The 14,858-nt window shown below is 35.4% G+C and overlaps 2 protein-coding genes across 5 annotated transcripts; both read left to right on the forward strand.

The window, feature by feature from the left end:
- Window positions 1-2,379: 2,379 nt before the first annotated feature.
- LOC133860939 (protein WVD2-like 7) lies at window positions 2,380-6,941 on the forward strand. 4 transcript variants are annotated; one of them, XM_062296616.1, is made up of 9 exons: window positions 2,381-2,619; window positions 3,088-3,621; window positions 4,156-4,518; window positions 4,797-4,855; window positions 4,939-5,013; window positions 5,420-5,495; window positions 5,617-5,679; window positions 5,791-5,901; window positions 6,365-6,940. In XM_062296616.1, exons 1-9 carry the CDS (start codon window positions 2,551-2,553, stop codon window positions 6,605-6,607), a joined length of 1,593 nt encoding a protein of 530 aa, XP_062152600.1. In that variant the 5' UTR covers window positions 2,381-2,550; the 3' UTR covers window positions 6,608-6,940. The 4 variants fall into 4 exon arrangements, with proteins under 4 accessions (XP_062152598.1, XP_062152600.1, XP_062152601.1 ...); XM_062296615.1 differs by having other exon boundaries at window positions 2,384-2,619; window positions 5,393-5,495; window positions 6,365-6,938; XM_062296614.1 differs by lacking the exon at window positions 4,939-5,013 and having other exon boundaries at window positions 2,380-2,619; window positions 6,365-6,941.
- Window positions 6,942-8,857: 1,916 nt separating this feature from the next.
- LOC133859957 (small ribosomal subunit protein uS10y-like) lies at window positions 8,858-12,926 on the forward strand. Its single transcript, XM_062295545.1, has 4 exons — window positions 8,858-9,035; window positions 10,720-10,850; window positions 11,201-11,314; window positions 12,530-12,926. The coding sequence occupies exons 2-4, from the start codon at window positions 10,739-10,741 to the stop codon at window positions 12,670-12,672; spliced, it is 369 nt and encodes a 122-aa protein (XP_062151529.1). The 5' UTR covers window positions 8,858-9,035; window positions 10,720-10,738; the 3' UTR covers window positions 12,673-12,926.
- The last annotated feature ends 1,932 nt before the right edge of the window (window positions 12,927-14,858 follow it).

Raw genomic sequence — 14,858 nt, forward strand, 5'->3', positions numbered from 1 at the left:
TATTGGGCGAGGAGAAGAGCCTCCTGCCTTCTTCCATATGGAGAAGCAGAGGTTTTGCATCTTACAATGTGCAGATGATGATTATCTTCGGTATGTTGTAGACTTGTAGTTGATGTTTCTCATATGCTCCAAGAGAAGACTTTAGATATATCGGTTGTGTGGACCAGAATTATGCGTTGGAACCAAAAATATGCCGTGGATTACCCACTGTGTTAGCATATTGTGATATACTGCTTAAGAAGATATGGGCTTGGAGAATGAATCAAGCAAGAAGGAAGTGTGTGAAGCCAAAGAGTGTTCTTTAATGAGTGCAAAGAGAGCTATGACAGAGGTTCACTTTATTGAGAGAAGATCGCTACAATGTCCAGTGCTGCCATCTTTTCTTCTTTTCTTGGGAAAGTGTTTTGAACTTGTGACTATTTTGGAGATCTATTACAAAAGTATATATTTTTTTTTCCCTGTTTCAAGATCAAATTGTAAAAAGGTTTAAGGTTTAAAAATTATGCATGCTTATGCTGAAATAAAATTGCTTATATGTTTGAACTCAATTTATGGATGAGGCGAAATATTTTGATGAATTGCCCAAGCAGGATATGCATGTCCAGTGAAAATGGTGCTGTGCCGGGGAATGTAACATCCAATGGCATATTGTTGAAGAGAAATTCTAAATACTTGATTTTATTTTATTTTTTTCATTTTTTAATAAATGTTAATGTAAGGGGTCACGTCAACCCAGTAACACGAGAGACGGATAGGAGATGAATATGTCATTCTCTTTCATTCTATATATGTTAATTAAGGGTATTACCTCTTGATAACCAAAGGACAAAGTCATGAAGTTTACTCTATCACATGATGCACTTCTATATCACAACGTGATACTTCTATGCAGTTCTGTTCGAGTTTATGAAGCAACCTAAGACCCCTGTCCACATTCCACAAGATTTGTCTTGTTAGTTAGTCATGGTAATGTTGCAACTACTGGTTGTTCAACATGTTACATCTCTACCCTCTGCAATCTTAAGTTCTTAACTGCCACCCACCCACCCTCTCTCTCTCTCTCTCTCTCTAAGATTGGCCATGCCTCCATTTGCTTCAACTATCAACAAATTACTGAAAAAAAAAAAAATCAACAAATTGGGTATTACTTTACATTAAAAAAGAGTCGTACAAACGGACTGACGTAATAATTCATGTAATACTTATCACGTAAGTCACTAAATCATTAAATTTAATTATTGAATTTTGTTGCTTAAGTTTTTTAGTATTAAAATTAGAGGTGAAAAGAGTTTGGATCGTATCGATACATGAGTATAAGACTATATAAGCCAAATCTAATATAACTCATTTAATTAAACGAGTCATACCTTTAAACCCTAACTGCTACTTTTGTGTTGAATTCGTATCGGGTTCGTTGTTCGTGTCAAAACTTACCGGCTCTTATGTCGCGTGTCGGGTTTGGGTCATGTTAAGACTTATTATATAGGTCAACACTAATTTGACCCATTTAATTAAACGGGTCAAACTTATCAATCTTAACCTGCTAATTTCGTATTAGATTCATAAAAAGTTTATTTGTCGTGTTAAAAATTATTAGCTCTAATTAAAATAGTGTCATTTAAGTTTATAAAAAAGTAAAGGCCGAAGGACCCAAAGATTATGGGCTTGTTTGCAGGGACGGAGCCAGAAATTCTTATAGGCAGGGGCCAATGGCCGAAATTTTTTTTTGGGTAGGGGCCAAGTAAGCTAAATTTTCTTTTTTACCTTAAATTTTTTAATTTTTTAGATTATTTTTTTTTTCTCACCTTTAAATTTTTTTTTTTTAGGAAATTTGGGGGGGGGGGCCATGGCCCCTGCCAGCCCCCCCTCCCTCCGTCCCTGCTTGTTTGGCAAAGACATGTACAGAACAGAACAGAATAGTGGGTTGTTAATTTTAAAATTAGTAAAAAGTGATGATGTGATATAAAAAAGTGAAAAAGTTTTGTATTGTAGTGAATTTTTTTATTTGAATGATAATAAAAAATTATTGATGTGATATAAAAAATGAAAAAAGTGAGAATGTATTGAAGTTTATTAGTATTGAGAAATATAAAAAAGTTAAAAAATAAAAAATAAAATACATAAACAGTACACGCATTACTGTGTACTATTATGTAACTTAACAAACGAGGCCTATGGATTATGGAGCATACCAAATCAGCTCCAAAATGTACTTTTTACAATAGAGATAGAGGGGCTGTTCAAATTTGAACTAACCAACAATTGAACGTTGCAGAGATTTCAACATGTGGGGGCCATTTCAAGCTGAAAAAGATGGAAGCTCCTCCAAACATGGTTGAGAGACCCCACTTTCCGAAATAAAAGATTGCACTACACTTCTGTTTCTCTTCTGCATGTGGCCTACTTTTCCACAACATGGACTCACAGCTTTCCGTTTGAATTTCAAATTTTTTGAACGGTATACAAGTGAGAAAGTCCACATAGAATAATATAGGATTTGAAGTTTGGATTTTTTTTTTTTTTTTTTGAGGTTTCAGCAGCTGAAGAAACATGGGAGACTCAGCTTGTCTCATGCAGCCATTTTCTTACACTTCTGGGATTTCCAATGAAGCAAATGAGGTCAGTTCATGAAACTATTGAATCAATTTGAGTTCTTGTTTTCGTTTTTCTTAGTTGTGGATATGGGGTGCTAAAGGTTTTTGCTTTGCTTTTCTTTGTTGTTTCTCTTACATAATCTATGGTTGCTGAGGAACGAAGAGAAGGAAAGAAAATAGAACTAGAAGTAGTTTGCTATGCACTATTTCACCAGAAAATTAGTTGTAATTTTATGGGGCTCAATTGGGTAGTAGTACTTTTAGCTTTCTGACCAAATGAAAGCAGAGAAAAGTACCTAAATTTATATTATTTTCTGCATTTTCTTCACCAATTAAACACATTCCTTAAACTTTCCATCCAAATGGTTTCCCAACCGGCATTCAGTTTCTTGTGAAAGATTTCAGCACTATTTTCAGGTTTTCATCTTTTAATGGGCTGAAATTACTAGAATTTCAATTTCTAGATGGCTTTAAGAAACATTTTCTGCTTCAGGGAAACCCCATTCATGCTCTGGGGCAGTCAATCTCATTTGGGAGGTTCATGTCAGAGTCCTTAGCTTGGGAGAAATGGTCATCCTTCTCTCACAACCGCTATGTTGAAGAGGCCGAGAGGTACGCCCGGCCTGGCTCAGTAGCTCAGAAGAAAGCTTTCTTTGAAGCTCACTACAAGAAAATTGCAGCTCAAAAGGCGGCAGCCTTGCTTGAACAAGAAAATGCTGCAGCAAACAGTGCCCCAAAACCAGCTGAAGAAGAAGATCTAGGTCACAATACCCATGAGGTTGTTGACCAGCAACCTGAGGTCAAGGCATATTCCACTGTCAATGACAATGGCTATAGTTCAAATGCTGGGGTGGATAAATTGGAAAGTGGTACTGTGGATGAAGCTGATCTGGTACCTGAAAATCAAGTTCTTGTGGAGAATTCTTTGGAAGTTGAACAACTGAGCCACCTTAGGGATGTTGATAATCACAAGGTAAATGAAATGGAGCTTGGTGGAACACCCCAAATGAAGAAACCTCTATTGAAGGTAAGGCCGGCAAATCGTGTTTCCGTGTCGGGTTTGTGTCAGGTCAACTCACGGGTTAACCCGAATCCAACCCATCTAAAGTGCGATTTCATAAGTAAAAAGTGTGATTTAAAACCAAAACGCAAAAAGTGTATCATTTGGAACTGCATTTTTAAAAAATATACAGTTTGAAAATATAGAAAAGATTGTGTTTTCAAATCGCAGGTAATGGAGTGCATATTTGAAAACTAATTATTTTAGAAGTTATACTTCAATTTTAAAGATGAAAACGCAATTTTACCGAATGCTTAACTGTGTTTTAAAAAATTATGTTTTCAAATTGCACATTTTAAAATCTTTATTTTTTAATCGCATTTTTTGAAACCTCAAAACCATACAGACTCTTATTTAAACGGGGTAAACCTCTGACCCTATATGACCCATTTAAATTAGCGGGTTAATGTTTTTAACCCATTTAACAGTATTGATTTTTGTCCATTGACTTTTGGTTTTGATTTTGAGGTCACGGTGCTTACATGATTGTCATTGCAACAGGGTTGCAGCTCTAATCAAGATTATTTGGCGTCAATGAGCAAGAAGAAACTACCACTTTCTTCCTCAAAGTCATGGATTCATAAAAGAGCATCTAAGCTCCCATCTTCACCTGCCAAGCACACAGCTCCTATTTGTCCCAAGAAGGAAAATAATGCTACTCCAATGAGTATGAAGCCAGCAACAGACTCTGTGGATAAGAAGAGATCCCCTAAATCACATCATAAGTCAGTCAATTTCACTCCTATTAGAGAACTTAATAGATTCACTTCAAAAGTAATCCGGAAGATTGAAAGTTCAAGAGTTGGTGGTAGTTCTTATAAGGCATCAAAAGATTGCTCAACTCCTTTGAGGACCCCAACTACGGTGCTTTCTTGTTTCCCTACACTTGGTCTCGAGCAATGTTATTTAGTAAATTGTTTTATAATTGTTAAACATTGGGATGACGTAGTAATGAAAATCAACCATTTTTTTATTTTTTTATTTATTTTTAACAATGGCTGTGTTTAGGTGTACAGCAGTCTACTAATATAGTATTACTCCTTGGCCTCTCAATTATATAGACCATTTTCTTTTTCTGAATGAACTGTCAACTTTGCAGTTTTCGTCATGCATGCTAAGATGAGTTCATCTTGGAAATGCAGGTATCTAAAAATGAGGAACAAATGCATCCTTCGGCTACCCCTTGGTCAGAGAAGAGAAGGTACCTGACTTCAAAGCATTCTCAATGTAATTCAGAAAAAAGAAATAGATTTAATATATTATTGTGACATCTATAAATCACAGGGCCAGAACACCACTTGATCCCTCCGCCTCTGGAAGTAAAACAGTTGGCCAAAAATGGCGCTTGCTCCCAACTGAGTAAGCATATTTCACTTGGATTGTAACAAATAGTTCACATTTGTTAATACACACAGATTTCATGATGCTAGGGATACATAGAACATTTGTGACACTAGGAATACAATGAAAAGGAAGAAATTACTTGCATCAGCGTATCAAATTCCCAGTCTACTGCTAATGGAACTCATCGAAATGAGTGAGAACCCATCTTAAGACTTATCAGAGGAAAACCAAATAAAGAAACTATCTTTAGTTTTTTGTCTAGAGGATGAAATCCGTGAGACCAAACATTTAATTTAGCAATATTTGATGCAGGCCTTTTGAGATTTTTTATTTTTTTTTAATAAGTAAAGGCCCTTTGAGTTCTTCTGATAATAACTGTTTATTTTAATGACAGTTGTTCAAAATATTTGAGTGCATGCAGAAACAAAATCCAGTCCCCAATTTTATCCACCCCTTTCTTCTTCAGGACAGAGGAAAGAGCTGCAAGGAGAAAGCAGGTATGGGTTGGTCTGGTTGTTTTTTTTCATATTTGTATATAATGAACTTTGTTTTGTGGACTATAAATATGTAGCTAATGGATTTGTATGCCTTTGCCCGTTTCTCCCTTGTCACTTTCAGAAGCTAGAAGACAAATTCAATGCTAATGTGGCACAAAAAGTACAGCTACAAACAAAACTCAAGGTTAGAACTTTGTGCAGCTTCATGGATATGATTGGAAAACTCTAAAAATCCAAAATTTGTCCGCATAACTTGTTTTTATCAATGGCATTGATTCTATGACCATTTGTGCAGGAGAAAGCAGAAACAGAAATTAGAAAACTGCGCCAAACCCTTTGCTTCAAAGCCAAGCCACTGCCTAATTTTTATAAGGAAAGAAAAGAGCAACAGAGTGAGATAAAGAAGGTATCTTTCCTATTTATGTTATCTGACTAGGCTGTCTGGTATCGTTAGATCAAACTGCTGTAACAATTATAGTGGCTCAATCACTTTCGGAGACTAGAAAAGTACCTGGAATAAGGTCTCACAACAGATCACAAACCAACTACAAAAACATCAACTTAAAAGCCTATTGAATATAGGAGCTGTGCTGTAGTTTAGAAGGCCTAATCCCTGACCATACGTGCTAGTGATCTCTGGCTTCATTCACTTGGTCATGACTCATGATAGGTGAGATGTGTGAGAGAGGTTCTCCAAGAATAGATCCTGCACAGAAACAGCACCTCATTTCCATCAATAGCTACTAATTTCATTTTTTTTGTCTTTCAATTTCTTCATATCTACCTAAATGGCCATCTTGGGTGGTGTCATTTTAATCTGCAAAAGTTTTGACTATTGTAACATATTTTCCATTCCTTTTGATTTACAGGTTCCATTGACACATCTGCAGTCACCAAAACTAGGAAGAAAGCCCACTCGCGTCACGGTAGAGACCGCATCCCCTCTTCCTCCTCAGAAGCCTTCAATCAAAAGAAGTGGCTCCAAGCATGTCCATGAAAAGGATAGTCGAACTCCAACTCATTCTCTCAATCCACAATCTATAGTGGATACTCCTGAGAATAAATCTCCAAATATTCAGATGGACAGCCAGAACCAAAGATATTACAATTAGATATGCACAGCAGAATATCATCAAACAATGTGCAATATATTGTTCAATAATGCCACTGATGCTTAAAGTTTAGCCAGACTTTCGGATTTGCGTGATGATTCTCAGCACGCCAGAAAGAAGCTGCCAGGAATATGGGACCATTCGTTCAGAGCAAATTCATACATTTATGCAGAGTCTCTTCCTGTATATTGTAACATGTTTCCCTTCATCTGTACCAAATACTATAATTGAATGCATCGCCTAACTTATGAATTTAGAAAAAGGTTTCATTTGATGAATATCTAGACTTGTAAAATAGAGAAATTCAAATCTACTAGGTTTTTGAGGGAAGCAGCACAGGATTTTTTTTCATGCAGCAGCCAGCAGTCATAACCCCTCGGATCTTGTAGAGAGCAAATATTTCATTTCCACATATATTCCTCCGAAAAGTTTGCGATAGAAGCTTTAATTTTTTTTTTATACTCAATTAAAGAAAATGCCAGAGAGAAACAAAATAATAGAAATAGTTAACGGAATTCCTATTTTCTAAAATTTCATTCCAAGACATTGAAAACAAAACAAGTATGAATCAAATTTTTCAGTCATATTCATTGAAAATTCATTGCAATGGCATATAGCAGGGATTTTTATTTTTGTATTATTGTATACTATATAAGAAGATAGTTACATTTAAAAATTTGACCTACTCTAAATGAATGTGATTTTGATACTATTTGCATCAGAAAGTACCCAACTTCCACAGATGCATCGAAGAATCAAGCAAGTAACACACAATAAGCACCAAAAACCTAAAACCCAACAATCAAAATTCAAAAATTCCCAGAAAAAGAAACAAAATTAACCCATTATGATACATATACATTTCAAACTACGAGGAATGCTATAAGTAGATTTTGATCCCTTCAAAAGTAACATAATTTTTAAAATCATCATTGAATTTGAAATAACCACTACTAAATTTTGACAGAATTACAAGTTAAAAAACTAAACGTCATTATTTTAAAGAAAAAAAGGACATTTTTTTGGAATATTGGCCATCATCTTCTTCTAAGACTAAACCCACTGTATCCCACAAAAACTGGGATTCTCTTTAAGAAAGCAATCATAAGTCTCTTTAAGATCGCAGTCCCTGGTCTTTGTAAAAATGATGTAGTTATTTTTGCATTCCTAAAATATAATTTTTCCAATTGACATATTTATCAACCGTTTTTTTTAACGTAAAATGTTTTTCGTCATAAAATATTTTCAACGAAATTGTTTTTCCTTGAAAACATTTTCCGACATTTGGCTCGTACAAAAAAATCACTAACAGCTAAAAATCACCGGTGATGAGATTTTGTCACTGACCGACATGATTCTGACCACTTTCACCGAATTCTGGCTACTGTTACCTGATTCCGGCGATGAAGGCCGGAATCCGACTGCAATAGCCAAATTCCGGCTAGTTTTGACGAAATCTGGGTTAGTCGGATTTCAGCGAAGGTGCTTGAAAGGCCATTGTGCTAGATCCTAGTCAAATTGGTCGGAATATGGCATAATACAATCATAATCTGGCTATACTGACCAGATTTCGACCAAATTTAGGCAGAATCTAATAGCCAAAATCCGGTGATGATGGCTAGATGTCGCCAAATTCTGGTGGAACAATGCCAGATTCTGGCACTGACCAAATTCTGGCAATCGGTGGATTCCTACAAATATGCCTGCAAGAATGAAGGGTTTAAATTCAGAAAACAATTTATGATTTTTAAAACTGTAAATTATTTTTCAAAAATTAAAGAAGCTTTTACGATCAAACTGAAAATGATTTCCGTTAACCATTTTCGGTTGCATCAAATACCGAGAAAAAAAAATACATCCAAATAAATGGAGCATTACAATGGGGTATACTTATTGGAAAATGATATTTGCATACACCCATCAAATAGATCTCACACTCATTGTGAGTGTGTGTACAATGCATATATAATGTGTATAACTAACGCAACTCATACTTATTTATCAAAATTAATATAGAAATTAAGTTCTCCAAATTACGAATTGGACTCTCAATTGTAGGAGATTTTCATCCAAAATTAATTATTAAAATAAAATCATAAATGCTTCGTAACCTATGATGGGTCCTATATAAAATAGGATCCTGTTCCTGTAAACTCTACTTGAAATAGTCGTGGTTAGATAGTTTCAGAAATTTATAATAAACGGAGCCCCGAAATTATAATTCAAAAAATTCAAAAAAGGGTCATATATATTCGTTCTTTTTTGAAGCCCTAAAATCCCTCAAGTCCCTAACTCTGTCCCTGCCGCCACCACCCACTCTGATCTGCTTTCTCTCTCTCTGTAACAAGCTTCTCTTGAATCTCTCAGGGTTAGTGTTCCGGAGGCATTCTCTCTCACCGAAACACCGCCGGTCTGCCGTTCTCTTCAGGTTTAGTGTGCTGCTGCGATTTTCTGTTTGTCTATGGTTGTCATTGTTGAAGTTTCTTCGCATAGTGGGTCAGTTAAAGTAGATTTTCACTTTGTTTAATCTGTGATAAATCATCCTTACATTTTCTTAGAAGAATTCTAAAGGAAAAATATTGCAGTCTTATTCACCCCAAAAAAAAAATATTGCAGTCTTACATTTCTACATTAGTGTTTTCTTGTTTGTTATGGAAAAATATTGTAGTGTAGTGTTAGAAATTTTTGACAGTTCGTATATGGACAATTTTCGTTATGTTGTTCCTAGATCAGAGTGAAAGTGGGTTGATTAGGAATTTTTTTTTTTTTTTTTTACGAATCTTGTTTGTGTTATCAAAGTGTGTTACATTACTTGAATCAGAGTAAACATATTGCCTTTTCCTAAGTCCTAACTACACGCACAAGTAGCTTTCTCTGTGTCTTTATTTTGTGTTAATGTGTTATCACTGTGTATTTGAAGTAGTTTTATTACAACGTGTTGTCAATTTGCTGATAATTCTGTTGTTTTATTTTTAAATCAATGTGAACAAGGTTTGTTGATTTATTCATCCAAAAAAAAAAAAAGGTTTGTTGATTTTTTTTTCGCTAATTGTTGATTGTAGATGGATAGTAATACTAGTGGTGCTAGGGCTGGACTTTCTTGTACTTCTGCTTCATCTAGTCCTAGTCTTTTAATTAGCACTTTGCCTCGCATTTATAAGGATCTTGAATGTGTTAGTAGTGGACCTACATCTACTGCTGGTATATGTGCTGAATTTGTTTTATGGATAAGTTTTGTATATGCACTTTTTTGAATTTGATTGCTTATATCAAGTTGAGCTGTAATATTGATATGGGTATCTTGTGGGGTTTTGGTGATAAGCTTCCTTTTGTATCCCTTATGTTGATCTTTATATATTCATTTCTGGATTAGGGATCATGTACTCTTGGATTTGGCGGTTAAGATGGATCATTAGATCCCTTGATACATTCAAAAGTGCATTGTCAATTTCATATAATTTCTGTTCAAGAGAGATGCATAAAGTTGTATCTCAAAACCAAGGTCTTTGGTTTTTTGAAAATGACTGGTTTACACAATAGTGTATTAATAAAAAAAAAAACCAATCCAGCCCATACATTGAACACTGGCCCAATCAGTGTATTAAAAAAAAATCCCAAATCTGTCCCAATTTGTAAAAACCATCGTAAACGCTCAGGCCTTATCCAATCCGCGAACAAAATTTCCAACCCATTACCCAACCACAAGCCTACCCAAAAATTCTGACACCGCCTGATAATGCGGGAATTTGACTTGGGGTTGGTAACAGAATTTCCGTTTCCAACCCCCTCGGGTCGGATTCAGAATCGGGTGGTTTCTACTCCGAAGGGGTTTGTAACCACCTCTAATTCCACTTCCTATTCTCTGAGCAAAGAGACACTAGCAGCCGTCACTGCCTGAGCTTCATGCCTCCCTTTCAGCCACACAGTCTCTCTCTCTCTCTCTCTCTCTCTCTCTCTCTCTCTCCCCATTATACCATGCAGAAGCTTAGATCTTTCAGCTTTTTGTGCAATAAAAAGGATTTGAACTAGTAGTCTTTTGTTTAGTTATTGAGAAAAAAGTGCCGGACTGAGGCTCATTTGTTATTTGTTTGTGGTGATGGAATTTTTGGCAGGAAAAGGAAGCAAGAAAAGATGGCGTACGCAATGAAGCCACCGAAGCAGCACGGTGTGGAGGAACCCCAGGAGCAGATTCACAAGATCAGAATCACTCTCTCCTCCAAGAATGTCAAGAACCTTGAGAAAGGTACACCCACTTAGTTTTTTTGCTTTCATTTTTCTTTTAGTTCTGGTCCATATGGTGATGATGATGAAATACTAATAAATTTGGTTCTGAGAATGGTTTGATATTAGAGATGGGACACTCTTTGATTATTATCTTAGGATTGATATGGGTTTAGTTGTTTTGAGATGAATTTTGGTTTATCTTCTATATTAGATATGGCCCATTTGGGTTTTTATCATTGATTGTCGTGTTTAGGTTTTTGTATTATTGTTGAGTTTTGCATGGTTGTTTCAATCTTATATGTTATTGGAATACTTTGCAAGTTTGCATCTATTGGACTGAGGTTTTTTTTTTTCTTTTGTGATTGATAGTTTGTGCTGATTTGGTTCGTGGTGCCAAGGACAAGCGGTTGAGGGTTAAGGGACCAGTTAGAATGCCCACCAAGGTTCTGCTTATCACCACCAGGAAGTCCCCTTGTGGTGAAGGTATATTTTGATATCTTACTTGGATTCATATACTTGGCTTCCAAAAAATATCTGCGGCATTGTCCTCATTTTTTTTTCAATATTCATTGGATACTCCTATCTTATCCAATTTAAAGCACTTTAGTGGTTGATTATTTAGCTTGCTGTTACTTGTGTATCCACTTTCTTCTTCCCTCTTTCTTTTTCTTTCGCTATCTTATCTAGTGCCTTTGTAAGAACTTGTATTGCAGTGTTCTTTCAAGTATGCTTCCATCATTATGACAGGCATGGTACTTTGGCCTGTTTGTTCATTATACATTAGTTTCTTTTCTTTATTATCGTCACTTCCTTCAATGGTGGAATGGTGCTTGGTGCCCTAATTGATGAAGGAAGGCAGGTATTGGAAGAAATATGAAAGTAAGAGGTGAAATTGTCTCTTTGGGGTGTTTCTATAACAACTATAAGGCAATAAGGAGAGATCCAAAAAATTGAGCTGTCTATTGTTTGGGATTGAGGTTAATTTGTCTCGTGATGTATGCATATAAGGTGACACTGTTTTGTTTTTAATTTTGGCACTCAGAATATTGACTGGCAACAAACCTTGAATCTAAGGGCTCCATGCTCACCATGCCTGGAAACTGAAGGCTGGATTAGCATTACTTCATTTTAAACCTAACCAAAGGCTGACCTGTAAAAGTAGGCTCTTATTCAACATTTATGTAATTTTAGCTATTTTCTTGTTCTATGTTATCTCTAATGAATAAATTATCAAATAAAGTTATTTCTAATGAATACATTATTATGGCTCCTAGTTCTTTCTTTCTTTCTTTGTTTTTTTTGAAAAAAAAAAAATTGAAAGAACATAAAAATTAAGAGTGGTTGTTTCTGAAAAATCTAGTTTATTTATAGCTATTCTTCTTCGTAAGGGAATAGGTATTCCAATCGAAATAATTATTCCAAGGAATAGACCATTACCAAACATAGAAATGATTAGGAATAGTCATTCCATTCCGAAGGTCTATTCTGCGAACCAAACAAGGCCTAATAGTAGCTTTCTTAAACTAGAAGGAAAGACCTAGGAGGCTCAAATATACCTTGTTGCACAGTGACCTGGAAAAGTAAACCATGTTTATGGTCTTATGTCAACTAAGTTTCGGTCTTTCATAAGTTTATGAAAAGCAAAAGGATTCCTGGTTTATGAAAACTAATTTGCAAGTCATGTTTTCTGGCTTGCAGGTACCAACACTTGGGATAGATTTGAGCTTCGTGTCCACAAGAGAGTTATTGACCTCTTCAGCTCCCCGGATGTTGTTAAGCAGATTACCTCTATTACTATTGAACCTGGTGTGGAGGTTGAAGTTACCATTGCAGATTCTTGAACGTGGCCTACTTCTGCAATTTCCCTCTTCTAATCTTTTTACTTTATGTTTCCCTGTTGTCTGGGAACATACATATCAAGCCTCAGAACTTGATTGGTGCGCTGTAGTGTTAATGCAGTATGTGTGTTTTTCTAGTGAAAGACTTCTGTGAGGAGGGATTTTGATCTTTTACAGTTTTCTATAGTTGAGATTTTTGAATGATTATTCATTGTCATATTTGATATTGAATACCTGAGAAATGTTTTCATTTTCTAGTGTTTCCAGTGGAATTCATTGTTACATTATGGAATTCATCTGATTCTATGATCGGAGAATTCATTTTGAAAATGTTTTCATTTTCAAATTAGATAAATAGTCATGTAAAATGAAAAATGATTGTTACTTTTGTCGAACTTTCTCTACATGATAGTTTATTTTTTATTTTTTTCTATGAGGATGAAACCACTGGGAGTAAAATGAACGAAAGTTGTATCTATAGTTTTTACGACAATCACTTTCTAAGTAAAATATCTTCAAAATCTCCTCACATTCCCATTATGCAGAAATTCAAGCAGACACCCAGTAAACCCCTTTTACCCATAAGCACCATCTATGTACTTGATATGGTGAAATTAAAAACCAATGCGATTAATTAACAACCAGTCAACTGTAGTCATGAACAATTGCTATTCTCAAAGCTATGAGCTACACAATAGAAATTCCAAAAAGATTAACATACAGTAAAAGTGCGGTCTATTACAATAATCACATCAACTTCAAGGATTTCCATGGAGAAATGAGCTAAACTTTAGAATAATTGTACATATTCTATAAATACATATTCTACCTGTACCACGTATTTTCAATGTACGTAAGATACGAGTACCACTGAAAGAAGCATCGATTAAAAAGTAGAAATATGGAACCTATATCAAGAAAATCGGGAGTACTGATATCAAAATGGAGAGGTTTGCTTAGAAGAAGAAAAAAAATGGACACTCTTCTCAACGAAATGTCATACAGAATTTACGCATTTGAATTTACTTTAACACGCCATGATCATTTGGAAATCGGGTGCAAAGTGAGGATTCAATAACATTTGACATAGATATTTCTAGTGGTGGTTGTTATAACTCTTCAAACCAACAATGATACGGTTTTTAAGTTTCATACAACGGGACATTCGAGGCATATCCGTTAGATATTCTGACATCTTTGATCACTTTAAAAAAAAAAATTAATTTATTCACATTAAACATCATATGGCATGTCGCGGGCAAATATGTTTTGCCACTCTCGTTAGTGAATGGATAAAGTTCTGGTCTCAAACCATTTTACACAGGTCCTCACGTGCTGCGTGGTTGTCTTTTGTTTTTTCTTTCATATCCACTAGCGTTCCAAGGATATTATTCGTCACATTTTTCTCTATGTACATCGCATCAAGGTTGTATCGCAACAAATTATATTTCCAATAAGGCAATGTGAATAAAATATTTTCTTCTTCCATACTATTTCCTCATTTGCTCTGTGATCTTGTTGCACAGTTTTTTTTTTTTGGCCCCTTCCAGCGTCTTTGTGAACACAAACAAGTCCCTGTATTTGTCTTAGGATTCCATCACTATATATTTGACACAACAAGCACATCACCCAGCTCTTGTTTATTGTCAAAAGATCTTGCGTTTAGTCGCGACTTATAATCCGAAGGCAACCATCGCTTATACCCCATATAACAAAATTTATGTCTGTATATTAACTATGTAGACCCCGTTGAATGCATACAACAATAACATGCCAGTATGCCCCTAGTACTCCATTCAGACAAATCTGTGTACGCTGGGAAATTAATTATTGTCCACATCAATATTGTCCGCATAACAAACAAATTTTTCATGGAAATATCAAATGTATGTACTCCTAAATTCCACAATTCTTGTAACTCTGATATTAGATGTTATAAGTAGATATCTATATTCATTCCATGTGAAGTTGGGCTTGGAATAATCACGAAAAAAAAAAATGAAATCTGGTTGTTTCGTGCACATCCCATGATGCAAGTTGTACGGAACTAGCATGACATGCCAAGTACTATGGCTTGTGCTCGTGTTCCCAAAATAATTAAAATCATGTGACGCTAACTCAAGCCTAATATTGCATGGGTCTAATGCAAAGTCTAGGTGTAGTGTATTGAATGCCCTCCGCGTTTCACC

This window comes from Alnus glutinosa, chromosome 2 (assembly GCF_958979055.1).
Source record: "Alnus glutinosa chromosome 2, dhAlnGlut1.1, whole genome shotgun sequence".
Lineage (NCBI taxonomy): Eukaryota > Viridiplantae > Streptophyta > Magnoliopsida > Fagales > Betulaceae > Alnus > Alnus glutinosa.